Source organism: Ambystoma mexicanum, chromosome 7q, assembly GCF_040938575.1.
Source record: "Ambystoma mexicanum isolate Mex_15411 chromosome 7q, UKY_AmexF1_1, whole genome shotgun sequence".
Taxonomy (NCBI): Eukaryota; Metazoa; Chordata; class Amphibia; order Caudata; family Ambystomatidae; genus Ambystoma; species Ambystoma mexicanum.
Window position 1 is genome coordinate 1,103,287,144 of NC_090941.1, and position 27,734 is coordinate 1,103,314,877.

The window sequence follows — 27,734 nt, forward strand, 5'->3', positions numbered from 1 at the left end:
TGATTTATTCTCCGGGAAGAAGCACTTCGAGTTCACGGAGGGAGAATATTTAGATTAACATCAGATCACTCACTATTGATGGCTAAGGGCTCGCAAAATCTACCAGCCCATAAAAGGAACTCATGGTGGCAACAGTAAAGACACCAGTGATCACAGTTCAGTGGTGTTTATTGAACAATAAATGCAGGGTGGGAAAAAGCCCAAGCTAAAACTAAAACTAAATCTAAGATGAGAGCAAGCGTTGACCAGCAAATGAAAAATAAGTCCGTCCTAGTGGCAGCGTGTCAAAATAAAAGAGAAAACACCCATTACCAATTCCTTACAACTAATTATAGAAAGAGTGTCTTATAGGTTTTCAATAAAGAAATAATAAGTCAGGATGTGTTTGTCAGGGGTCTCCCTTCCCCTACGTTTTGAGTACGGGACAAGATGGGACCTTGGAGCACAGCGCTCACTCAAGCTTTCTCAGCACAAGCCGACAGTTCTGCTCCAGTTATCAGATTCTTCAACAATAAAGTCTCTTTGCATTAAAAAGACTCTTGCTTTCAAAGCTTGAGGTTTCCAACAAACACAAAGTTATTTTCCACAGTTCACGTTGGGTGATGGCTTCACCGCTGGGTCCCCATCTTCCGGGCGCTGACCCCTCGTGTATCGTATTCAACCAATCAATTGAAAAGTTCCTTTCTCAATGAACTTTGGGTGATTACTTTTCACCCCTGGATCTCCCTCGACCGGACTCGGACCCACTTGACAAAGGGGACAATTCACTTCCCCTAGTACTTTCACGAGTCTTAATGGCTTTTTAAACAGTCTGTCGGCTTCCCTCTTCCGGGTTCACTCTCCAATTTTTACCACATACTGATCATGCGCTTATTTCACCAAACAGGATTAATTTCCCTTAGCTTCGCAATCCTCTGTCGGTCAAAGACTTTTGACGATACAGAGGATTTTACAAGACCCCTGTATGACCACGTTGACCTCTTCCCAAGGGCATCTGTTTCTGGTAGTTTCTACCATCGGGTAATCGCCCAGAGTTTCCTGCCTGAGCCTCCTCTGTGGCTGTCTTTCCCCCTCTTTCTTCAATCTTATCTTTACAATTTGAAAGTTCAAATTAGCCAATGGCTACTTTTCGTTCAAGACAGTTCCGTTTTGTCTATTCTCCTCTCGACTCACCTGCTGTGATGAACTGCTTGCCCATCCTTGGAGTCAAGGTCTGTCTCCGAGACCAGCGTCCTTCCCCGACTTGGTTATCAGTGGAGGAGGGTCTTGCGTACCGTAGACATCTGCTGACACACACGCTGGCTATTGTTCGAGATCTTCTATTTTCTGCAGCGGGTTTCACGGTCCTTGGTCAGAAAGGGCATGGTAGCTTCTCTCCTTGTCAACCTCTCAGTATTCGCCGCGTTTTGCCTCTTTAATGCTGTGCTGAGTTACCTCTCAGGTTGTGCGGTCTGCCTTGCTCGTCTTGTGCTCCACCTTTTATCCTGTGGGGAAGGGAAAGGGCCGTCAGGTGTGTGATATTCTGGTCAATTGCCTGACCCTTGTATTGGGACATGTCAAGTAAACGGCTCTGGTGTTAGTCTGTTGTCTTTGGTGTTGTGCGAAAGCGTTTGTGTGGGAAGGGGGTGGTGCTGTGTTTTAGAATATCATACGTGGTAGGATTGGGGAAAAGGTGTTGAAAGAAGGCAGATACCGCGCCTCACCCGTCGGTGACCCACTCCCCAAGGACACCCCATACAGGTCATCCTCCCTCACTAGTCCACCCCCAGGAACTGGCTATGGCCATGTCGTGGCCAACTGGATGAAGGATCCCCCGGGGACAAGCTATGGAGACACCGTCGGGTTTCTCACATCCACTAGCATTGGCAAGTAGTTTTTTTATGAAGGGCGGGTACCATTTGCATGATACTCGACCTTGCTGGCGAATTTGGGGGATATTAGAAACATATTTTTCATTTATTTTAAACGTACGTTGTTTGCAGTAAATAGCAAATACAAGTTTCACTGTGCATGCTTGACAGCATTGCACCAAATTTGAAGTGTGCTTATGGCGACAAGCACCATTTCACAAAAAGCACTGATAAATATTTTGTCACCAGTCGCCTTGGGGCAAGTGCAATTCTCCTAGGTAGAGTATGTAAACTAAGGAACTTGCCCTGCCGGTCTAGAAGGATTTTTAAGAATTTGCAAGGCCTGTGGCTACATTGGAAGTGAAGGGAACAATACCTCCCATGCTGCCCTTGCGCATGAATGTGGAAGCACTGACAGATGGGGTCTTACGGGATTACCTGGAGCATAGAATAGTAGAGTTCTTTGAGATCAAAGACGGGAGTGTTGCTAGATGGGGGACCCTATGGGAAGCCTTTAAAGTGGTAGTGAGAGGCGATATACTGTTTAAAGCAGGTGGAATCAGGAGGTCCTTAGTGGACGAATTGGGTAAGATTGAAATGGATATACGGAACAGGAAAGATCCCTGGAAACAATCTGACTTTACAGAGTGTGGCCTTGGGAAGTTTGATTTTTATGTATACATCAAAACCATCCATGGGGAAGGTGACCAGGCTGTCGGGCTACTGGCATGGCTTTGCTGCAAGGGGAACTCTAGACATATCATTTCTTCTTGTGTGGATAAATGCTGTGAAATGTGAAGGGTGCAAGGGGAAATTAATGTAATTCTTTGTAGATATTATGGCCTGTTATATTGGAAGACTAGTGAGGCACGGAAATTAAGTGTATGAAGAGGCCTATGAACAGGTTTGTTTGCCTGTGTGTATGAGGGAATCTGTCATTGTTTAAATTCTTAGACCTGGAAAACAGCAGCATATGTTTGAATCATATAGGCTGCTGTAAGGAAGACATGTTATCAATAGGGAACACTGACACAATGATGCAAAATTCAAGGGTGTTTATTGAACAGTATGGGTTAGGAAAACCTTTATCTGCCCTATATCTACAGATGGGAGCACACGCAACCATAAACTAATAAATAAAACTGTCCTTGTAATGTCTGTAAAAAAAAATGACCTATACTAACAAAACCTATTGCCTGCCCTTACACTACTAAAATAAATATGTGCTGGGAAAACAATGTCCAAAAATAATGCATCAGAATGACTGAGTACTAAGGTTCCCTTCCCCTCGTTTTTAACACAGGACAATGTGGCACACTCAGGCACACTCAGGCTCTAGAATACACTCTGGCTTCTTGGGCACGAGGATGCAGTTCAGGTCACAGTTCAGGGCCTTCCACAGCAAATTCTCTTAAGCACATAAGAAGTCTCTGGGTCATGTATGCAAAACAAGGATCCTTTTCTCCAGGGTAAAAAGTTCGCCTACTTAAAGATTCCCAGACTTCGTAGTTTCACAGTTCAAAATAGGACTCCCTATGTCAGAAGTAGGCCTTTTAATTCACAGATTCTCCTAAGTTCACAGGTCTCCCTCAGCCTGGCTCGGACAGGTTATTCACACTCCTTTCCAGCTTCAAGCATTCGAATGTGCGAGTTGTTTGACAAATACCCCACATGACCACTCAGAGTACTTCTTCATTTTCCCCTTTCGGTGTGTCTTGTCAACAAACCAAAACGCAGTTCAATCTTTCTCTACGGCTCGCGTTGAACAGAGACCTTTGACTGGGCACTTTCACTATGCCATACCCCTCCATCAGCACTTTATCACTCGCAGTCTATTCAGTTCATTACTTCTCCACTTTCCATTAGTCAAATTTCATTTGCTCTGGATACCGTTTTGCCGCTTGCAACCTTTGCTTCAACACAGACCAACCTGGCACAGTTTTCTATAACTCGCCGGCTGTGTTGACTTCTGGGTTGTGCCTCTTTATTTGGGAGCCAAGGACGATACCACGGCGGTTGCTTCACCGCCCCAACTCTTTCACTCATGCAAATAAATGTCTTGGGACTTCCAGTCCCAGAATGCAGTTTTTATTTTGCTTCCACTTCACTAGCTCCCCAAACGTTTTAGGAGCAGCAAGAGCACAGGTGATGTTTGTTGAGGTCAGGGTCTTACCACCTGCCCCTCAAAGGGCTGGGCTCTCCTATTTGCCCAGGGAAGGAATTCTGGTGTTGGCACTGCCAGGTGACCCCAGCTGCCCCTGGCTTGGCTCACTGGAGTTTGCACTCCTCCTGCCACACTGCAGCCTCCCCTGTACTCACAGGCCCGGCAATTAGGCAGTCCTTGGTCCTCCATGCCTTCCAGGGTCTCCTCAGCTCGAATTCTCCGCCTGGCTTCTCTGCTCCATCCAGCAACCCCAGCACACTCAAAAATTGTCTCTGTGTTCCACCTTTAATACTCCCTGGGAGAGTCAACTAGCATCAGGTGTGAGTGGTTGAAAAGGGAGGCCTGACCTCGCCTGGCCTCGTTAGCGGGACAAAATGTAGATTGCAAAAATGCATTAATAGTACATTGGTTCCTATGGGTAATCTTTGTGGCTCTGCATTTCCTATTCCTCGTCCCAGTGGATTTTGGAAAAGATAGTGTGGAGGGATTGTGGGAGTTGTAGTTTTTCAAAGTGATTATGAAAAAACTGGGGTTTTGTCAGGGTGAAGGGGTTAAGTGTAGTATGGTGATAAATGTTTTTTTGTGTTTTTTACATAAAGGTATCGGGGCATAATGGGACTTTGTCGAAAGTATCTTATTTCAGATGAAGGAATGACTGGTGGGATTATGTTGCAAAAAAGGGGATACTGCGTCTCCCCCAAGGGCGCTTCTCCTGCCATCCCCATCCCGCGATCCCCCTTGTGACTGTCTTTTTTTAATATAATGGTTTTGTAGCTTGGTTTTGTAGCAGGCCCCTTGGCACCTGTGTCAGGGATCCCTGGGAATAGCCTGGGAGAAACGCCTCAGGTTTCTCACACTGCTATCTACGCTGATCAAAGATGTCCAAATTCTGACAGCTCTTTTAGCAGGGAGACTGCGACAAGTGATGGGTTCAGTTATTCAGAGATCAGGCGGGGTTTGCACCAGAAAGGAATACTCAGATGAATCTAAGGAGGCTGTACCATGTCATTGATGGAACCCACCACACTGATGCTGAATATTCTGTAGTTTCTTTTGATGCCATTAAGGCTTTCGATTAGGTGTACTAGCCGTGGATGTATGCTGCACTGAGATGGTACCTGAGATGCATCAGATTAATATACAAAGTGCTGTTGGGCAGGGTTAAAATGGGCAGACACATTTCTGAGGCATGGGAGTTACGCAGCGGGACTACACAGGGCTGTCAGCAGTTTCTGATGCTGTTTATTTTAGCATTGGAACCACTGGCAGTGTATCATAGGGCTGAATTTAGCACGGATGGGATTGTGGTGGACTGGAGGAGTCATCTGATATCACTATATGCATAAAATACGCCGCTATACCTTCAAGAACCCGCATGTAACCTGCTGCTAGTGATGGAGGTTTTGGATAACTTTGTGGCACTCTGGCATTACAGTGAGTCGGGGCAAGTCCTGTATTTTCCCACTAGCCTTGCGAACCAGTCTGGGTGCCCTGCCAAATCTGGGAATTAGATGGGCTGTGGATTCCTTTAGCTATCTGAGGGTTACCATATGTTGCCACTTTGAAGATAAATGAAATGCGGATCGGGCACTGGACGGGATAGTAAGATCATGTGGGTTTTTGGAGCAAATTGCCATTTTCTGTAATGTGGCGAGTGGCACTGGTTAAGATGGTTGTTTTGCTATGGCTGCTGTATCATTTGGTATTGTACATTTTAATGTCCCCAAGGCCGCCTTCAAGCAACTGGAATCGCGGACCAGGGGATTCTTATGGGCAACTGAGTGGTATAAGATGGCGCTGACGACTTTGTAGGAGCTGGCAAAATGGAGGTGTGCAGCTCCACTGGTTTGAATTGTATTATTTAGCAGCCCAACTGCGGTATTGGACGTGATGACTTTGGATGTAAATTTGATGGGGTGCTGTGGATCCCTAAGAAATGTCTGTCGGCCACCCCGGCTCTGTTGCAACTAGGTAGAGAGACTTGGATCAGAATGCTGAAGATGTTTGTGATTCGTAACCCTTATTCCCCACATGTCCCACTGACTGCGATCATAAAAAAGAACCGGGGATGTCCGCAGCATAAGGGCGTGGCAGGCTATGGGATTGGCCATACATTTGTTTTATTTATTTATAATGTACTTCTCACCCATAGGTATCTAGGCGCAGTACAAGATAATGCAAATTCTTCATTACAGGCAGAGATGCATTTCAAACAATAAAAGTAACTTGGTTACGAAGGCAGAGTAGTCTATACAGTACAATATATAACAAGAATGTAAAAAGTGTTCACAGTACAGAGGCATTAAGGTAATTTACAACCGGGGCATGAGAGAAAGAATATTACATATATACATGGTAAGGCTGGTGCATTAGTGAGGGTCATTGTTGGTGATGAGCCAGTTCTTCGTTATATCTGAAACTGGAGAGGGATTGGCTGGTTCTGAAGTTGGAGGGGAGAGAATTCCAAAGTTTGGCAGCCAGGACCGGGAAGCTATTGCCTCCTGCCTTTTGGAGTTTGTATCTGGGCACTTGTAGGAGTCCCAAGCTGGATGATCTAGTGAGTCTGGCGTATTGTTTTGGAGTGAACTTGTCAAAGATATTGGGGGGGCTGCGTTATTGAGGCATTTGTTGGTAAGAGATGCAGTTTTAAGTTGGATTCTTTCTTTAATAGAGAGCCAGTTCAAGGCATACATTAGTTTAAAAAAAATTGATTAGCAGAGTTTGCTAATTAAATTTTATGATTAGCAAACAGGCTCATTTGATTGCTTCCCTCTCTCTTACATACTCCCACATCTACTCTCAACCCTATTCATACTCTCCATCCAAACTACCTTCAATCAGACTCTCACTCACAACCAATTTGCCAAACGGGTACCACTGGCTCAGTGCCAACACCTTACCTTCACTCTCTACAAATACTACAAAGGTCTCCCCTAAGTTCCCCCCCAAAACCCTCCTTTCTGGCTTCTTGGTCTCCTTCTAGCTCCACTGACATCACCAAAACACCTCACTGACATGGATCATCCTTCATGCCTAGAAGCTTCTCTCCCTATTACTGGTTAATTCATGTTTATGACCAAAACTGTCACCTTTGTGTCTGAGCCTTACTTCTGTACCCTTACACTTTCATTTCAGTATTGTGGGGTTGGGGTAATGTGGTTTTATTGCACTGGTTACGGGGACTCTATATATGTATTTTATTATTAGTTTGTGATATTACTAACTGCTTATAGTCCTTTTTTATAGTGTTTACTTGGCCATTAATAAATATTGTGTTTTTATAACTACTTGTCTAATTGTAAACCTTGATTACTTACCTTGTGGGCCTTGGACCAGGTTCATCCCTTCCTGAGACTTCGCCTTGACCACTCTCCATGCTACCGCGATTGGTTTGGCTACAGCTCCCAGAGTTCTCCCTGTTCACTAACTAAGTTGCCCTCGTATACATCTGTCCACCAGGCCAGAGTATAGAAATCCTTTACTAGCACACAACACAAGACCTTTTACAGAGGTACTTCTGGGGCCCCACCATGGGTACTTCCTGTTCCGGCAATGTGCTTTTAAACCATGTTCCATTAGGCCCTGCATTGCTTTATAACGAATACCAAGCCTGAAGCTAGTGAGTGTACGCCGCGTGTTTTTCTGAACTATCTTCTCTTCTCCATGAATCTATCTGGCCTGATCCTCTGACCCCTGGGAATCCTTGTTCACCTTAGTCTTTGAATTCTGCCATCAGAGTGCATCTTGGAATAAGGCTTGGTCAAGCAGAACCTGTTCATGATTTCTCTTCCATTGGATGTCTCCTACGCTTCAGACATTCAACAAAATTGGGGTTGTTTTACCGTGGCAGAAATAACTGCGACAGAAATGACTGACTAAAAAATTTACATAATGCGAAATTGCTCGTACATTTCCCATTCAGTGATTCAAGGTAAAACAGCCCCAAATCTATGCCCCTTTACCCCCCCCCCACCCACACCCCCACCTTACCTATCCTTCAGTCTCGCTGTTCCCTGCGACGCTTGTTCCCTTTCACTTCCGTGATTGGGAACCAGCGCTGTAGGGTCCTTATTTTTTTTTCTTCTCTGGTCAGCTGCAGAGGTGTACCCCTGCTCACTATACTATATAGTATAGTGAGCGGGGTGTTGCGGGGACACCCCCGCAGCCATTTTTTCTTTTTTTACCTACCCCACCAAAAGACCTAATATACACACCACAAAAGGTTCGAACTTTTGGTAATTATAACTTTTTGTGGTATGTATATTAGGTCTTTTGGTGGGGTAGGTAAATTGGGATTTGGTCATTTTGGCCGAATCCCATTCAACAAGATAGAGATGCAGGCCCTCATGTCAAATGGGAACTTTCGAGTGCAACTGGTCTCTGTGCTCCCATTCAGTGTTGCCTCCATTCAATTATTTGCTGGCCACCCAGTGAAATTTGGTGGACTTCTTCCCAGATGTTCTCCTTACGTGTGGAATTAGGTTTGAATCCAGACTATTCACAAACAGATTATATATCCTCCTTCCAACTGTGTTCATTGATACAATTGGGATTACAGCTAAACCTAAAATCGCAGGCAGTGTGAGATTTGAAAATGTTTTATGAATTTATTTCCTAAATCATGTATGAAGTGTTTCTTTAAGCTCCTTGGTAGTCCTTTTAAATAGTTGAAAATACACATTAATTGTTTTTGTAATTAATCAAAAACACTTATTTAAAGCATTTGATTCCAGGAATGTTATGACATTTGGAAAGAAAAGTAAATTGTATGCATATTCCTAACCCAGGATTCAAACCAGGTCCTTGATTTATATTAATTAAGAAGTATTTGTTTAAGTCATGGTTGGTGTTTGTGGGTGGGCTGTTACATTTAATAGTTGGTTCTTAAATGAAGTTTGATCTTCCATCACAGCTGCATGGGCTTGAAACCCTCAACACGTTGGCTACTGTTCAAACATGTACTCTCTTACAGAGATGCATACAGGAGCTTTAAAAGACAACAAGGTAAACCAGCAAGCAATATCCATGCCCTGATGTAGCGCACCAATGTAAAAATTAATAACTTTACAAATAGGCAATTGTGAACTTCATTTATTTTGAAGAAGAGTAATTTTGCTGGTTGATGATCTGCGTCAAAGAGGGAAATGCTATCATTTGCCTGAGTTCAAACTCTCATTCCTTAATGCTCCAAATCTTCTCTGCACTGTATTCTCATCTCTACTTTTGCTCTTTTCCAGAGCCTGACAAGACCTTCAAGAAGAAGAAAACTTGCGATGGTGCTAAGCAGTGTTCAGAAATTGTAGAGGGCAATGACCTGACTGCAGCTGAGTTCAGCAGAAAACAGTGGAAAAATAAACAGAAGAATAAGAGGAGAAATAAGAACAAGTTCAAAGCGCGTGCAACTACTGTAGAGGCGGCCCAAATGCCAGAGGAAGAGCAGGCCGACATCCCAGCAGCCCAACCAGGAAAAAAGCAGGTGCCTACTGTAGCACCCAACAAGGAGACCATGGAAAGCGTGAACAGCAATTCCTCTAGGCTAAAGGAAAACTGCCACTCATCCCAAGGGTCCCAATTACAGAAGAGCAGCAATACTGCAGTGAGCAAGACATCCGCAATGAAGGAACAGGCGTCGGCAAGTGGTGGAGAAGCGGGCATCGCTAAGCTGAAGCCTCAGAAGCTAGCAAAGTTAAAGAAGATCCTACAAGAACAAAGCAAGCAGGTCCATGAGGTGGGCACAGAAGGAGTAGGTGGGTCCCAGAGTGTAGTGGGAGAAGAGAACACAAAAGAGGCTGAATTAGAAGCAAGTCTACCGCCTTCCATTGATCGTTCAGCAACACTTCGGATGAAGATGGAGGAGCGCCTGAAGTCAGCTCGTTTCCGTTACATCAACCAGCAGCTGTACACGTCCAGCAGCAATGATGCACAAGTCTTGTTTCAGAAGGATCCTGAGGCCTTTGACATTTATCACCATGGGTACCGCTCCCAGGTGGAGCGCTGGCCCGAAAATCCTGTGGATGTTATCATAAAATACCTGCGTAACAGGTAGGTGCCACGCAACCTAGTTGCAGGGTTTGATCTTCAAAGTTACTGGTTAGCTAAATATTTGCCGTTCTTCTGTGTATATGCATGTGTTTGATCCTAACACAAATCTGGGAATGACAGTGAAGGAAAATAGTATTAAAGAATACTGTATTTTCTGAACACTTGTGTTTTCTACCTCTTTAAGAGAAACTTGTTTACACACCCTCCTTTATGATAATAATCCTGGCTCCTACTTTACCAGAGTTCATTTTGAAACCACTTTCTACCAAACCAGACTAGGCAGTGAAGAGTAGATTTCTGTCCTGGTGTGCTAATCGTCCAGTACCTAGCTTAGTGTTGTTGGTATACTGACAATATTTTCACTCTTACTGTAATGGGCGCGGCTATGCAAACAAAGACTGGTAAGTAGGAAGGCTCTTTAACCTCCTCACTGCGTGTGGTGCCAGTGGGGTATACATGCCAATTTCTTTGTCATTAGCCATTTGGGTGATAATGTAGGCACATATTCCAGGCTTGCCAGGGTGTCATCTTTCATTTGGGCTTTGAGACAGTCTATTGAAATACTTGTACATGTCTTAAAGCAAGACTGCAGCTTCTTCCTGTTCCCTGTCTTCTTTCATGTTCAGTAGTACAGGCTTAGTGCAGTTAGCAAGTCCCAAACCTGACTGAAAAAATGAGCTGTAATGAAAAGTACCTACAGTGAATAGTAAAGGCAGTCCTATGAAAGACGCCAAGGTGTTTATTATGCTTTACTTTCGTTAGTCGTGACTTTCAGCTGTAAAATCAAAAAATACAAACATTCCCGAACAAACTCTTCTTGTAGTTCTAACTTTTTACTTTTCTGAAAACATGATATTGACTGTCTAATCGCTGCATGTGTCAACGAAAGGCCCCCATCTTATACTCTCCTTCATGTTTATTTGATATGAATGAATGCAAACTAAAATTCCACTTACCTATTTCATCATCCGTAGAACAATGTCAACAAACGTCTCACCATCTCATGGTCGACACTCTTCAACCAGTGATTCAGAAATCCTGGCAGCTCCTTATGGATAATGTCCCAGTAATGACAACAGTTTACCCTCTCGATATAAACATAAATATGACATAGTATCCGGGTGGGGCATAAATACATACCAGACAGTGCATTAGCAGAATGTAATGCTTAAATTACCTACCATGCACATAATCCAATCATGTAACGCAATACATTCAATGGGAGGGATAACGCTCATCTCTGTCAAGGCTACATTTATTATTCAGTTTGTGGAATCTGCATTCTATGACTGGACCAGAAACAAATGATTGTTAAAATCGTACTTGCCACTAACAAAGCCACCTCCTCTGCTGCCTTAGAGTTGGAATCACTGGCCCAATACGCTGGCCTTGTTCTTATGTCTTCCAGCCTGATCATAAGTGCCCATTGCAGAACGAGCTCCTAAGTAAAACATCAAACCCTATCTGCTCCAAATGCCCACATTGGGCCAGTGTGGCAGAAGAAAAAGCTGAACATCCCTGCTCGGCCTGTAGGCAGCCTTAATCTTGTCCTACACCTTCAGACATCACACTACAAACAACCAAGGTTGTCTATAATAGCCAGGCGAGCAACTGATTTTCAACCAGAGCTTGGCCTCTAGAGATCATAAAAATCGTACCTTCTGACAAATAAAAAGGATGGTAAATAGCCAAAGCTTAGACTGCTGATTAATACAGGGAATGAGACATTGCAACCCAGGAGTCACCACTGTTAGGCGCAGGGCTCCAAGATTAATATCAAGAAAATGTAGATTGCATGAGACATTTTCTGTAAGGAATTTACCCTACTGGGAAACTGTCCCATAATCCTGGCCCGCTGGAAAAGTAGAGCAATAAAACTCCTGTGTTTTTTTAATTCTTAATAGCATCTTTCTCTGAGACCTGTGGCGGGGTCAGAAGAACAGACTCCATCTCACGTTAGTTGTTTATCAAATGAAAGGTGAAAGCTCCTAACTTTCCCTAAACTAGGGTATTCCCTACCTAATAAAACTAACTAGGGGGCTAGTCCGTAGTCTGTGATAGTCCAAATCAAAATTAAAGTCTGCTGTCCAAAACTAAGCTATGCTGACCCTACCACTAATTTAACAACTAAGGCACAGGAGAACAACCCCTTTCTCCTATGTGACGGCTTTCTCAGCCAGTTCTGTTCAATGACATATCCATAGTTCTTGGCGACTGTAGCTATTAAATCATGTAGTTCAGATATTGGGTTCTTCAAGCTTTCAGCTGTCTTTCCTTCCAGAAGATATCTCTATTCCATTCTTGTCATTTAAACAAAAAGATCCTCTGTTCAATGCCCACTTCTTTACTTGATTAGGATAAGTCTGAGGACTCAAACATTGATTATTTTGCCTTTCATTCACTCTGTGAGGTATTTTGACCAAGACTAATATGAGCCCTCCAGCAATTGTCAAGATGGATTTCTAAACTCTGACATGGCAGACAGAGGTTTGAGGCCACCCTCGGTTTAGTGAAACAGGGGAACCTTCTGGACAAGTCAGACCAATCTAGGTAGCTTCGTAGGCGGTCAAGTCTAAGTCTCAGGAGGGGTGAGAGTGGTCTGAAGCCCGCAATGAACACACACAGCAACTCACCACAAATCACTCTTAGACAAGTTTATATGAAAAATATCTACACATTTGTTGGCACGACCAATCGGCATAAGTAAACTTTAGTTATGCAAAAACAGTTATCACACGCAATCCTCTACTATACAGCATATATACAATACGTTTCCTAATGCGACAAATGAGGAAAACACAACCACCTGTAAAGAGAAGGGTGGGTTAACACACTAGGAGAATTAGACAATTCTTCAGAGTAGTTTCCTAACTTTAGATTCCAGCCCTAAGAAGTGGGCAGCCTTGTGCTCAACAGTACAGTTGTGCGTGAAAGCTCATGACCGCGCAAGTGAACCAAAAAGTGGGTCTTCTGGGAGGGATGTAGCAAGTCGGGAAGGGGCTTGAGGAGATGAAGAATTGGTTCCCACTAATAGAGTAGGACCTGTCCTTGGCGGCAGAGCAGTTTTCAAAAGGTGAGAGTAGCTAGGGAGCGCAGGCTAACCCAGCCAAGAACGAATACCTTTAGGGGATATTGGTTGTGCCAGGGGGCCACCGTTAAGTGAAGCAAGCACTCCTCGACCCCCAGCACAGTCCGCACCAAACTTTGCCAGTTTAGTTGAGGTCGCTAGTAAGTTCGAGTCCTGCAGTTTCGCATCGCTTCAGCGGCTGCGTGCGAGAACGTCTGTGACGGGACAGTTGCCTTTTCTCAGCCTCCGAAGGAGGTATGAAGAAAATTCAGGAGCAGCAGGCATCGGGGCACAGGAGAGCAGAACGGCAAGGCACCTATAGCGACCGTCACCAACAGGTAGTGACACGGGAATCGCAGATGCAGGCAGCATTACACACTCTCCTAATTGGGGACCCAGAGGAGCTAGGCCTGCGAAATTTGGCAGGAGAGGGAGCGGAACCACAAGCAAGCGATGTCCCAAGTCTCTGGTTTCAACTCGAGATGGCGGAGGTTCTGCGAGATACCCTGAGGTAGAGCTGGACAGTTTACTGGATGGCCCAGGAACACTTCCGAAGGGGATTGTTCGGGGGGGGTAAGCAGGGGACGCCGAGAGTAGTAGTTCCCACTACTCCAAAGGGGCAAAGCGCATTGGCAGGTCTTCTTGATCGATAAAGCAAACCGGGGTCCGACAGGACAGCGAAGGGTGCCAAAACCGCCTAGTGTCTGGGGCTTTCACAAGTCAGTTTCTTCGTACAGGATACTTGGCTCCTTCTGTGGTTCGGGAGAACTCGGGTGATCGACCTGCAATGGATGCAGAGCCCCTTCTCTTATCCAAGAATAGGTTTGTGCCAAAGTCGATGACTTCCAATCAAAGATCTGCTTTCATACAGGCATCCCAGTCGTGGGCCAATCACGGTCCATGGTGGTCGCAGTCATTCCGGCACTCCAGACATCCTGGTACCAGTAGTGTGGATTGGGACCAGACAGCCCCAACCCGCTTCCTGGGCACACACACACACGTGACAGGCAGAAACTAGCGAAAGAGATTGTTTTTCACGGGAGGCTGCATGCCCAAATAAGGAAAATCCGGATCGCTCGACCTGGGTGAAGGTAATGGACAGAATGTCCATGGGACAGAGCAAAAGACTTTGTGGCTCTTGCCATTTTCGGACCTAGCCACAGTCTTGAACCAAACACGCTAAACGCAGTGAGATTCAGTAGAAAGAAGTAAAAGACTTCTAAAAAGTAACTGCTGCCACCAGTTCATCCCAGGCACACTCGTACAATCACCCAAAAATATTTCAAGGGTGTTTAGGGCCATAAAACAAAAAGTACCCCAGCTCACTGTACTGAAAGGTACATCGTGCACTGTTAAAAAGTTACCAAGAAATGGCAACATAGTCAAAGGCTAAGGGAAACCTAATTTCCCAGTACTGACAGTCTGAAGGACGGGTCAGGTTCCCCATAACAAGTGAGCAAAAGCCCAGGGGAGTTCAGCTGAAGGCTGGGCTCCACCGGTAAAAGTTCAGGATAGGATGGCCAAACAAAAGCAAAAAGTTTGGGGGGGTCCACAAATGGAGGGGAAATTACACATAATTGAAATCTTTCATAACTGCAATGATTTGTAGTCTCCTCCTGTACTCTTGACACTTTGAAATGAATGGTATAAGTGTGAGCGTTCCAGTAACGATTCTCTCTTTATATACCCATGATCCTTTGCTGCTACTGGGCCCAATCTGAGGGTTCCATGAATGATTCTCACACGCTATATACTTCTGAAAGTTGGTCTTTACTGGGACGAGCATGAGCCTTCTTGTAATGATTCTCACTTTCTTCATCTTTTATTGACACTTTGTCTTTAATAGGATGATTGTCCAGTAATTCTCGCTCTCTTTGTATATTTGTCTGATTTTATCTTTACTGGCACGAGTATCCCCATCATCTTCGGTCCCCCTCCATGGTCTCCCGTTATCTGGCTGACACGTAGATTATGTTACTGATCTCTATGATATGCTGGGACTCTCTTCTTTACTTGTCAGGATGGTTACTGGTTTCTTCATCTTCCCGTTGTTATGCACACGCCAGAATACCTTGGGGGAAATGGTATCGCTGCACTTCAGGGACCTCCCAGTTCACTGCAATGAAATCACGTCACTACTTGGTCATCTCTCGTATTCGGGATGCCCTTCGACCAATTCAGTCTTCTGCGTTCTCTCTCCCCTCCAGCGCCACACGTTGGAGGCTGCACTCTGGCGTCCAAGTTCTTCTGAGTTTGCTCCTTCCAGCTGATGAGAACTTCCCGGTCTCTTTCTCCTCTTAGCTCTCCACCTTCTAGATTTATGGCGCTGCCGTGGTACTTCCCCGGCATAGTGTCAAAATCCTTCCTTTGTGTTCGAGTTAGAGACTGTACTCCTCCAATAATCGCCTTTGTCTCAGTACCTGATGGATGTTTATCTGTAGGTAGAACCAAGGCGCTTGGTTGGCAATAACAGATGCTATTTCTTCATATGTTCTTCCATTAGATGATGGCATGTTGGGTAGGGCGTTCTTTGCTAGAATGGGAGTCCTTGCGCCCAGAGGGGGAGTCTCCTGGTGAGGTTCTGCTTGCCTCTACCCCTAGGGAGGGAATTGCGTAGCAGGCTCACAGCCCTAGTCTGACCGGGAAAGGGCTCTCGCCCCCCACGATTCATCAAAGACCCCAGAATATCCACTGGCTCTTTTGGTTTTACCTGACCCTTTTTGGCAAGAGAAGATTTTCCATCCTACCTGCCACTGCAATTCACTTGTTACAAATTGTATTGTATTGTCGAAGGACATAGTGTAAACTACGTCCAAAAGGGACTGACATTTACTGGTCAGTACCTAAGTGTGCCTGTACAGTAGGACTCTGTCCCCCATTGTAACTTTTTTTGATACCAGTTTTATAGTAGGGTGGCTCTGTCCCCAGTTTCCTTTTTTGTAAAGTGTGGTTGTCACTCTTGTTTGCCACAGACAGACTGGTGACAGTGTAGCTTTATCTTTGATATATTTTACTGGTGCACTAATCTGCACTTTTATTTTTATTTATTTTTTACAGCAAATATGCCTTTTTTTTTAGCACTACAGTAGTTAACATAGCTACACATGTTTAAATGTTTCTGTGGACCATTGCATTGGTTGACTGCCTTCCTCCTGTTCATGGTAGGAAAAGGCCATATATGTTCATGCCTCTGCTCAGAACCCAGGAAGGCACAGCTCTGCGCTTGAAACCTCTGGGAACTGGTGTAGGGTAGGGTTCAAAGTAATAGATGGACTCACCATGCCTATGTCAGGAGCACCTCGGAGTTCATTATCCAGGATTAGATAACTGTTCAGAATTTTAGTGGTCCAGGTTTCCTGGAACATGGGCTGGATTCACCCTCAGGCCAACATTTCTGAGGAAGCTTTGTAGCCAATTTTTAGTCCAGCTACTGAAACACCAAGACGATCCTGAAATAAACTGGGATAGCTGATGAAACAGATATTGTCCAAGCCAACACCCATAAAGCGCTCTGCCCATTTTGATGAGGGGAAGCCTACCACAGGTGTCTTCCTCCTTTGAGCCAGTGAGGAAAACTGCTTCTTTCTTCTGCTCTTCGTTTTGCCCATGCCTCTCTCCAGTTGGACCTGCAGGGCCACTCCAGTTTGCACGTTTTGCATAACCTAAGAGGGGACACCTCCTTACGCTGCTGTACCTGTGGCTCATTGTGCTGTAGTACATCGAGGGACATTATCTTTGTGGCTCTTCTGCTGCTCGTGGCCTCCAGGCTGAGTTTGCCCTCTGAAGCTGCAGTCCTTTATTCCCTTCTTGTTGCCAGCAGGCCCTTGCAGTGTCACCAGACTAGTCACTGGTGGTTGAATCATCTGCCCCCTTTTGGAGGTCTTTATCAGGATTCTGAAGTCCAACTACATCCATCATCCGTTACCGTGAGCCCAAAATGCACCTCTACATCCACGGCCTTTGGGACCTCTTCACTGCAATCAATGGGATAAATAGTCTTCTGACTTACCTGTAGTATCCGATTGTCCTTGTGGTCGTCTTTTGGGTGTGCTTGGATACGCTTTCCAACCCCCAGAACCATGTACAAGTCCTTACCTGAAGCCATCCCAGGTGATGTCGTTTGTGGTGGAACCTGCATGTAGTTATCTGCTGTGGTATCACTCTGACTTTGCATATTCGTGGCTGCTTCCCTTATCTGGAACCCTGTAAGTGCATATTTACTACTACCAGTGGGCGAAAGTACTGTCAACGAAGAGAAGTAGGTGAAATTTCCCCCCTTTTTTACTTTGCTGGCAACCATTTTTTTCTGATCTGCTACTTTTGGGCAAATTGTTTTCCAGCTCGAAATTTCTTTTGTTTGCCGGTTTTGCCCCCTAATTGCCTGAATTTATAGGCCAAAGAACCCCTGCAAAACAGAAATGTGGAAAAACACCCAAAAAGGCAAACCTTGCACTGCAGGCAAAATTAGCAAAGCACGCTGGTTTTGCGCAGAATTCTCCAATTTCTCAGGAGAGTGAATTTAGTCGGTTACTGTGAGGGGGCCAGACATGTGAGGCGAACAGCTTGGTAGAGGTTTTTCATAAAATGCCATTTTATTAACTCAAAAGGGTTTGATAAACAACACCCTCCCTACCCTGAAGAGAATTTCCCTGCCTATCAAAATAAACTAAAGGAAACACTCTAACAAAAGGAATCTGTCCCTCACACTTATACATACAACCAACTTAACAAGGGAATATATGGCAGTTCAAATATAACAGAAATAAAATAAGTTATGTTCAACATAAACCTGTTCACTGTTTCTCCTTGTAACCTGGTTGAGTTCCCTTTTTCCCAGATTCAAAGCAGTACTTTCAATCAACAGTTCAAAATAAAAAAGTTCTGTTTGCAACCAAGTACTGCTTTAGAAATTCTTGCTCCCAACGTCTTTCACTTGGCCTTTGACCAACAGTTCAAACAGACAACAAGTCTTTATCTCTCCACTTGTAGCAGAAAATTCAACACTTTTTCTTAGGAAACAAGAACACTTCCACAATATGCCTGTATTAACAGTAATTATTTGTGAGGATGACTCCACAACAGTTCACAAAATACTTGCATCAGCCTTAATGATATGTCCGGTAGATTCAACCACAGTTCACAAGATACTTCCCACTTCTGCTTCGTAGCCTTTAACCACAAAACAGTACTTCAATGGCTTCTTCCTGGTCCACGCACCTACCAGGACTACCACTACAAAGTCCCTGTCCTGGTATGCTTGCCTGCAAGGACTAAAAAGAAAAATCCTAACCTCACTACAGTACTTATGTGGTAAAGTTTACTTCAAACAACCAGGCAAAGCCTTTTGACGATCAACATCAGTATTGAGTACTTCTGGGAAGACATGAGACACATTGGTGCTGTTTGTTCCACACTTTTCATTGCCATATGAAATACACATTATGCTCCTCTCCTCCTGAATACTTTCTATCAGGAGGGAAGTTCTCCTGCCTCTCATTTTCCCAGTCACACATCAACCAACTTCTGATAATGGCTGTCTCTCACACTTGTTCTTCTTTGATTTAGACACTGTTTAGGTAGTTTCCAACTATTGCCTCTTGCACACTCTGGCAATTGGGGTTACAATCCACTTGCTTCTTTACCCTCTCTTGCCTTTGGCCATTTTGGTTCTTATTAACTAGCTTTGGTATTACCCTTTCCTGGCTTTGGCAATATTAGTTCTTGTTAGCTTCTTTTTATTTTGCCCTCTCTTGGCTTTGACAATTACTTTAACCTTTAGAAGTATAATTATAACCTTCTTGTCTGTTCCCAAAGTTCTTATCCTGCCACTTTAGCTTCTTTGTATCGGTTCGGTATTCAAAAGGATCATTCTGCCACTTTAACTTCTGTACATCAGTTCGGTATTCAAAACTATATCTGGCCAGCGGGCGATCATGGGTGCGTTCGGCGGTTACACAATGCTAGTGAACTCACCAGTTGCTGCATACGTGTCTGCTTGCCCCGCTGCCACTGTGCCTTCTGCTTCCTCCACCTTGCTCGGTACAGCAAACTGCTATACACTTCCTGCGGCCCATGCCGGATGAGGGAGGAGTGTTCCTTGCTCCAGAGACATTCCGGTGCTCACCTGCCACTGGCGCACAAGTTAACATGGGGGGAAAAGCTTTTCAAATTAACGCTTCCTGCTGTGCGACCTCTGCATGCACGGCCATCGCAGGAGGTGGGGGAGCTTTCCAAAACCGCACTTACTACTGCGCAGGGCTGTTGGGAGTTGTAGTCACAAGCATCTGAAGAGACACATGTTTCAGGCACCGGCCTTTGACTGATCTGCCACACTTACCCCTGAAGGCTCAGGCATCCAAGGAAAAAGTCATGTAACCTAGATGTGGGTTGGGCTACCTTAGCCCTAAGCATAGGGTTTAGGAAAAAACTCATAAAATGTGCATCTCATTTAAAGGCCCATAGTCCACGGTTTCAATGTTCTTGCTTCTTTTTCAGAAGTTGTCAAGATAAGTTTATTACTTGTATTGCGCACCAAACCCACAGGTAGTCGGGCGCATCATATAAGATTACTCACAGCTTAGTTGTACGTAATATACAATACAATACAATATATACAAAATGCACTTTTACAATTTTTACAATTTACATACTTTCAGAGAATATTTATACATTATATACAAAATGAGTATATGCAAAATCTTTGCAAGCGCCATACCAAGTGGGGTCCGGAGTAGAGGAGGGTAGGTTCTAGGTGAAGAGGGCGAACGCCAAAATCACGCTTAGCCATCAGTCTTTGAGCATTTTTTATAAGGATGTGGCGAAATTTTGTGAAGGATGGTTCTAGTCTGAGTAGGGTAGGGAGTGAATTCCATAGTTGGGTAGCCTTGACCTGGAAGCTGTTGCCTCCCACTTTGGCCAGTTTGAATCTAGGGGTCAGGAGGTAATTAGTATTTGACTGTCTGGTTAGTCTTGTCTCAGATTTAGTGATGATTCTGTCCATAAGATATCGAGGGGCCGCTTTGTTTACGCATTTATGTGTAAGGGAGGCGACTTTAAGTTTTATTTTGTCCATTGTCGACAGCCAGTTGTAAGCTCTTCTGGTGTCCGAGATATGGTCTCTCCTGGCAATTCCGAGCGCAGCTCTAAGGGCGTTGTTTTGCAGGAGTTGGATTTTATTAGTGATTTGCTTGCTCGCCCCAATGTACATGGCATTGCAGTAATCAAGTCTTGATAATAAAAGAGCTCTAGCAAGGGTGATACAGCTGTCATTGGAGAGGAAGGCTCTGCCCGCTCTGATTAATTTACAGGTATAGGCAGTAGCCGAGGACAAAGTGTTTACCTGTTTGTTAAACGTTAAGGCAGAATCCAAGTAAAAACCTAATGTTTTTACTTCCTTAGCATTTGAAATAATGTTATTGTCGACGCTAAAGGAAGAATAATTTGGGCTTAGTTTCTTTAACGATAGTTGTGTACCCAGGATGATGATGATCTATGTCTTGTCATCATTCAGGCATAGTCCATGAGAGGCCATCCATGCCTGAATGATGAGGTAAACCTGATTTACCAAGGCCAAATCCTTTTCATAATCACCGGTAATTGGTAGGAGGATCTGCGTATCATCTGCATAGTTAGTGTAGGTGATACCCAGATGATCCAAATCATCGAAAAGGGGCTTGGTGAAAATATTATATAAGGTAGGCGAGACACATGAACCCTGGGGAACACAAAACGTGATAGGGATGGGGTCAGCTGAAGCAATGGGAGAGAATACTCTCATGGTACGATCACTGAGGAAGGATTGTATCCAAGCTATAGCTTCTGGGGAGAAGTGTGCTGCCGATTCCAAGTGGCTGCACAAGACCTGGTGATCGACCAAGTCGAACGCGGCCGATAAGTCCAGAAGCAAGAGGAGAGCTAGGTCGCCTCTGTCCCTGAGGTCATCGATCTGTGCCTTCAAGTCAATTAACGCAGTTTCAGTCCCGTGTTGGGGCCGGAAGCCTGATTGTCTAGATCCCAGCAGGTGATTAGATTCTAAGTGTTTTTGGATTTGTAGATATGCTATTTTATCTATGATTTTCAGGAGGAATGGTACCGTGGTAATGGGTCGGTAGTTTGTGGGAATTAGAGGGTCTAAGGTTTGTTTCTTTAGTAAAGGGAGCACCCAGGATTCCTTAAGGTTAGTGGGGATGCTGTTGGTCCTAAATGATGCGTTGATCAGTTTAGTGATAAAGGGTGACAGTTCTCTGGCTGCATCTTTTTTTTTTTTTTAACTTTGGTTTTATTAGTAGTTTTTAGAAGGAAAAAACAAACGGCAACGCTGGGAGCGTTGTTATCATCACTTTTAACATTGTCATAAAACCCCCAGGTTCCCTCCCCCACCCCCTCCCCCCCCACCCCAACTCCTCCCCTCCCCCCAGATCAGAGTCACTTCGCAAGTCGGACAGCTGGGGCTGTCATCGTAGTTCATTGTACGTTGCCACAGAGGTATGCTATGCTCTCACGTCCAAATTGGCTGGATGAGATCCGCTGTCTCCCGGGTCCTGGGCTACTCCTACATCCTTGGTTGAAGCATTCCAAACCTACCCCCCGCCAACTCGCCAGAGTGTTCTCATGTTGTCAGTGGGGGTCCCAACCCCATGCCCCGTAGACCCCATACCAGTTAACCTGAAAGGAGCCCAGTTCATTATTTACCATGGCCGTCAGTTTATCCATTAAGAACATGTTTTTGAGTTTCTTAAGCCAGTCTTCTTTGGATGGGGTCTCTGGGCTCTTCCACCTTTGTGCAAGGGCCACTCTACCCGCCCGTAACATCGTCTCCCACATTCTTGGGTACCTATACAGTTCAGTGTCCTCCGGGGGGAGGCCCAGCAACATCGTTAGGGGGTTGAGTGGGATTTGTTCCTCGGTGACCTCGGCCATCCACCCCCGTACTTTCTCCCAGAACTCCTGCGCCTTGGGGCAGGACCACCACATGTGCCCCCTCGACCCCACTTGGCCACAGCCCCTTGGACACCTGGGGGACACTCCCGAAAACATCCTGGACAGTTTCAACGGGTCCCTGTGCCAGCCCTGTAAGATTTTGAAGTTGTGTTCCATGTCCGATGTAAATAGGTTCCCATGGAATGCTATCTTAAAGACTTTGGACCACGCCTCCTCTGTAAGTGGTTCTCCCGCCAGGTCATCCCAAAACCCTCGGAACCCTCTTCTCCCCTCCAAGTTAACGGTGTTCAGTATTCGGTACATTTTGGAGACCGCCCCCTTCCTTGATGTGGCCGTGTCCAGAAATTTTTCGAAGGGGGTCAGCTGTCTCCGTAGGTTCTGGCCCCATGATTGGTCGCAAAGGATGCCTTTCAGGCGTAGATATTCAAAGATTGAAAGGGACTCCCGCCCCAGTGCGTCTCGCAGGGCCTCGTATTCGAGGAACTCGCCCTCTTTGAACAGTTGTCCCGCCCATTCCAGACCCCCGTCCAACCAGGACTGGGCGCTCCTGAAACCTCTGCTGCCTAGTTTGAGAGGGTGGCCCCAAAGCGATGACATTGGAGAGGGCCATGTCGTGAGGTATGAGGTTGTGGGTCCCTCTTTCCAGAGTGTCCAAAGTATTCCCAGGGTTGGGTGGGCTTTCAGTTTGCTAGGGATGAGTCTGCGCGGCAGCCACAGGAGGTCGCGCACTTTCAGAGGGTGGGCATCCATATCCTCAAGGTATGACCAGTAGGTGCCCATCCCCTCCTTCATGTGCTCCAGCAAGACCCGCAGCTGGGCTGCCCGGTAGTAAAGGAGGAAATCCGGTAGCCCGAACCCGCCCTCCTCTCTGGGTAGTGTTAGAGTGGCCTTTCCTATCCTCGGGGCCCGCCCTTGCCATATAAACTCGCGGATTGCTTTTTGTAGATCGCGGAGCAGCTGGGTGGGGACCTCCGTTGGGAGTGCGGTGAATAAGTATAGTATTCTCGGCAGAACGTTCATCTTTATCGCTGTCATGCGCCCATACCAGGACAGAATCATACCACCCCATCTCCTCAGATCTGACGTAACCCCCGCCAAGGTAGGCCCATAGTTCACCGGGGCCAGTCTCGAGAGATCTCTGGTCAGGGTTACCCCCAGGTACCTGATGGAATCCTTCCCCACCGCAATCCCCGCACACCTGTCCCGGGGGTCCAACCTCGGGTCCTGGACCCTCATGGGTAGGAGCTTTGATTTTGCTGCATTTATTTTTAGTCCCGAGAACTGCCCGAAGGCTGTCATCAGCCGCAGTAGGGGGGGGAGCGAGGAGCTGGGCTCCACCAAGTATGCTAGGATGTCGTCAGCGAACAGGGAGAGCTTGAACTCTACTTCTCCCCTTTTGATCCCTTTGATGTCGGGGTGGGCCCGGACCGCTATGGCCAGAGGTTCCATCGTCAAGACGTATATTAACGGAGAGAGTGGGCACCCCTGTCGTGTTCCCCTCGTGAGGGGGAATGAGTCAGAGAGTTCCCCGTTCACCTGCACTCTCGCTGTTGGGGCTTCATAGAGGGCAGAGACCCAGGTCCTGACGTGAGGCCCGAAGCCCATTCGACGGAGGAGGAGTTGCATGTACCTCCACTCGACCCTGTCGAATGCCTTCTCGGAGTCCAAGGAAAGCAAACTAGCCTCTAGGTCTGATTCCTGGGCATAGTGGATTAGGTCAATAGTCTTCCTGATATTATCTGAGCCCTGCCTGCCCTTCACGAACCCCACTTGATCCCCGTGTACTAATTTGGGCATTATCCCCTCTAACCGTGTACCCATCACCTTGGCTAGGATCTTTACATCTATATTTAAGAGGGAGATCGGGCGGTAGGAGGAGCAGTCAGTGGGGTCCTTTCCTTCCTTGGGCAGTACCACTATGATGGCTCTCATCATCGTTTCCGGCAGGGTGCCCCCCTCCAGTACTGCATTGAACACCCTCGCCAGGTGTGTGGCCAAAATCGACCGGAACCTCTTATAGAAGAGTACTGAGAACCCATCTTCCCCCGGGGACGTTCCCGCCTTCATCCCACCGATTGCATTCTCCACCTCCTCCTCTGTGACCCCTCCCTCTAGACCTTCTGCCATTTCGCCTGTCAAGGACGGGATCTGAATGGAGTCCAGGAACTCCTCAATCTGAGTGTCCTCCCCGGCATATTCTGAAGAATATAGTTGTTCATAGTAGCGTCGGAAAGCCGCTCCTATGACTGGGGTGCTATGGTCTAGTGAGCCCTGTTCGTTTCTGATCGCCCTCACCATTCTGCTTCGCTGGACCTCTGAGTTTCCAGGCCAGGATTTTATCGGCTCTATCCCCCTTCTCATAGTATTTTTGTTTCACTAGCTGGAGGTTGCGCTCAGTTTTATGCAACAAGAGATCTTTCAATTGGAGTTTGTAATTTTCTAGGGCCGTGATCTGTTCCATAGCCAAGGGTGCCTCCGGGGGGCCTCCCGGCTGGATCTGTGCGATCTTTTCCCTAAGGGATTTTTCTTGGGCCTCCCTTTCCCTTTTTTTCTGAGCCCCCATTCTTATGAGAACCCCGCGTAAGGTCGCCTTGAAGGCGTCCCACAGCACGTGCGCACCCACCTCGCCATTGTCGTTCAGCTTAAAGTATTCCGCAATGGCGTCCTGCACTTCCTGCACCAGGACGTCGTCCTTCAGCAGGGAGTCGTTGCATTTCCATCGCCCTTTTCTGCCACCTCGCCATTCCCCTATAATGGTGGTACGGACCAGGTCATGGTCGGACCAGGGGACCGGGTCAACCTCATAGCCAGAGACATATGGGCGCAGGGACTCGTCTACCAGGATGTAGTCTATACGGGAGTATGATGTGTGGATTGCAGAATAGTATGTGAAGGAGGGGTGTTCTGCCCTAGGGGTCGGGATGGTGTCCACTAGGCCCAGCTCTGTGTTCGCCCTTTGGAAGGAGCGGGCCATCATTTCGTCTGCAGCCCTGGTGGGTTGGGATTCCAAGCGTTTCCTATCAATTTTCGGGTCCAGGACCATGTTAAAGTCCCCCCCCACCACCATTAGCCCGCGTACGAATAGTTTCAGTCTGTCCTTCACTCCCTCCCAAAATTGCGCCTGGCCTTCATTGGGGCTGTACACAACTGCAAGTGTTAAAGGGGAGCCCCGCAGGGAGCCCCTCGTCAGCAGGAATCGTCCCTCTGGGTCTTTCAGTGAGGCTTCTACTTCAAAGCCAATGTCCCTCGCTAGCACTATGGCCACCCCCCTTTTCTTGGTCTTGTGGGAGGCGCTGAGGACTTCTCCAATCCCCCCCCCTCGTAGCTTTGGTTCTTTCCCCTTTGCCCAGTGCGTCTCCTGAAGGAAAAGCACGTCTAGTTTAGCCCTCCTGAATTCCCTGCAGACCAGGGATCTTTTGGTGGGGGTGTTCAGTCCCCTCACATTGAGGGAGCCCACGCCCAGGGTAGGCAGATCCTCAGCCATTTTCTAAGAATAACCAGCTACCGGATAGCTGACTCGTGGCACTTTCCTTGTCCGGCTCATTTCGTGTTATCCTCTGATCTCCCATTTCCCTTCCCCCTCCTCCCCCCCAGGTGGTCCTGTAACCTTTCCCCAACTGACCCCTGGTCCCCCCTGTGAACGTAACAATATCAACAAACCCCCTACCCCCCTCCCCCCACCCCGGCGTCCAGCCAAATAGTTCTACCATTGTTGGTAACTGGCCGGACCACCAGCCTACCGCCTCCTGCTGGGTGAATATCCAAATTAGAGCCTCCATGAGCCCCCCCTACCCCCTCTCCCTCCCCTCAATGTAACTCTCATACTTGCTGTTCCGGGAGGATCCACAAACGTTCGGACCCCATGGTCCTGGAGCCCGGCCTGTCTGCAGGCCGGAACAGATGGTGAGTCCCCGTGGTGAATTCTTTACACAGTTCCCCCGAGGCTGATGACGCCTGCCGTGAGATGCCTCAGCTCCCTTCCTCGCCCGGGTCCGACAGTCCCGCTCCACCCTGGCCGGGATCCGTGTCATTCCTGTCCGTCGATGGGGATGGAGGGTTCAATTTTTTGAATTTCCGTGGGCCAGTCTTTTTTCTCCTCTCTCCTCGTGACCGGCGCGCTCTGGCTTCATCCGCGTCGAACCCGGAGGGTTCCCTTCGCGGGGTTGGGTCCGTTGTATATTCCTGTATTGCTCCCCTTATATCTTCCTCTGTGATCAGGTTCACTCGTTGGCCTTCGTATTCGAACATGAGGGAGAAGGGGAACCCCCATCTGTAGCGTACCCCCTTTGTTTTCAGCATCTGGGTCAGTGGGCGGCACATCCTCCGTTTGGCCAGCGTGTATGATGAGAGGTCCTGGAAGATGGCCACCTGAGCGTTGTTATAGGTTATCTCCCTGGATTTCCTGGCCTCCTCCAGGACCTTCGCTTTTTCAGTGTAGTAGTGGAAGCGGACCAGAATTGACCGGGGGCCCCCAGCTCTTCCCCCCGCTCTATGGATCCGATCAAACGTCGGTTCGGTTGTCATCTCATCCGAGAAGAGGAGGGTAATGATGTCCTTCACCACCCTGGTTAAGTCTCTTTCCGTCTCCCCCTCCGACTCCGGCACCCTGAAAATTCTGAGGTTGTTCCTCCGCTCTCTATTTTCAAAGTCGTCCATTTGTCTTGCCCTCTCCTCATCTCTCTTTTCCAGGGCCGTTAGTCTCAGGGCCGTGTCCAGCTCCTGGGTCGCTGCTGAGGACTGGTTGGACTCTAGTTGTGACAGTCTATCCTCGACTTTGTCCACTCTGCGGTCCATGTTTTCCATTTTTTGGGCGATGTCTGCCCGCATGTCCCTGATCTCCTGCAAGACCGAGGCAAAGCCCTTTTCCATGGTGAGGGTGGGCAGGGGTGGGGTCTCGGAATGAGACATGCCGGCCCGTTGGTCTGGGTCGCTGTTCTCCCTGCTGGTGCCTTGGTAGCGGTACTCCTGGAGGGTATGGCGCCAACTCATTCGGTCCTCCTGCTTCTCCCCTCCGCTGATGCGTCCCTAGGGGCAAGGGACAGAGCCCGGTCGGGGAACGCGCTCTCTCGCCTTCTGGTGTGGCCCTCTGTGGGGGGCCTCTCGTGGGCGGGCACTCGCCCCACCGACCTCCGGTGGGGGCCTCACACCCCCTCCCCCCCTTGTGGCCTCTGTCTTTGGTGGCAGTTCTTAGGGTGGGGGGGAGCGGCTATGGTCGTCCAATCGCGGTTTGTTGGGGGGCTCTCAGGCGCGACTCCTTCAGCGAGAGCCCCCAGGCGGGCACTCGCCCTGGGGTTGAGCCCAGGGGCCTCCACCTAAGAGAGTGATGGGCTCGAGGGTACTCTCCTCCAAAAGATTTGTGTCCCCCCGCGTCTTCCTGACTTTTTTTTTTTTTTTTTTTTTTCCGGGGGGGCTCGCGAGGGGGGGGCGGGGCCGACTCGCCCCTCCGAGCCCACCGATGCGTCCCGCAGCTGGTCCCCCGGGGTCCTTGAGGGTTGCGTGGGGGCTGGGATGGGCTTCCCCCACCTACCTCGGCGCCGAGTTCGGGAGCGCGGGCAGGCCGCCTCTCCCTACGCGGGTCGCGGCCCGCGTTTCTCCCAACTCCTCAGCGGGGGACTCCCCCTCCGCGACGGCTCCTCGGCAGGGTGCTGCGGGGGTGTCGCCGGCGGGTCTT

At 47.4% G+C, this 27,734-nt stretch overlaps 1 protein-coding gene across 2 annotated transcripts in view; it reads left to right on the forward strand.

Moving 5' to 3' along the window:
- Window positions 1-27,734, forward strand: part of RRP8 (ribosomal RNA processing 8) — a 290,217-nt gene that overhangs the window by 123,686 nt on the left and 138,797 nt on the right. For both annotated transcript variants that reach the window (XM_069640472.1, XM_069640471.1), the window contains one exon: window positions 9,252-10,056. In XM_069640472.1, the coding sequence (XP_069496573.1) occupies window positions 9,252-10,056 (805 nt within the window). The remainder of the gene's footprint in view (window positions 1-9,251; window positions 10,057-27,734) is intronic.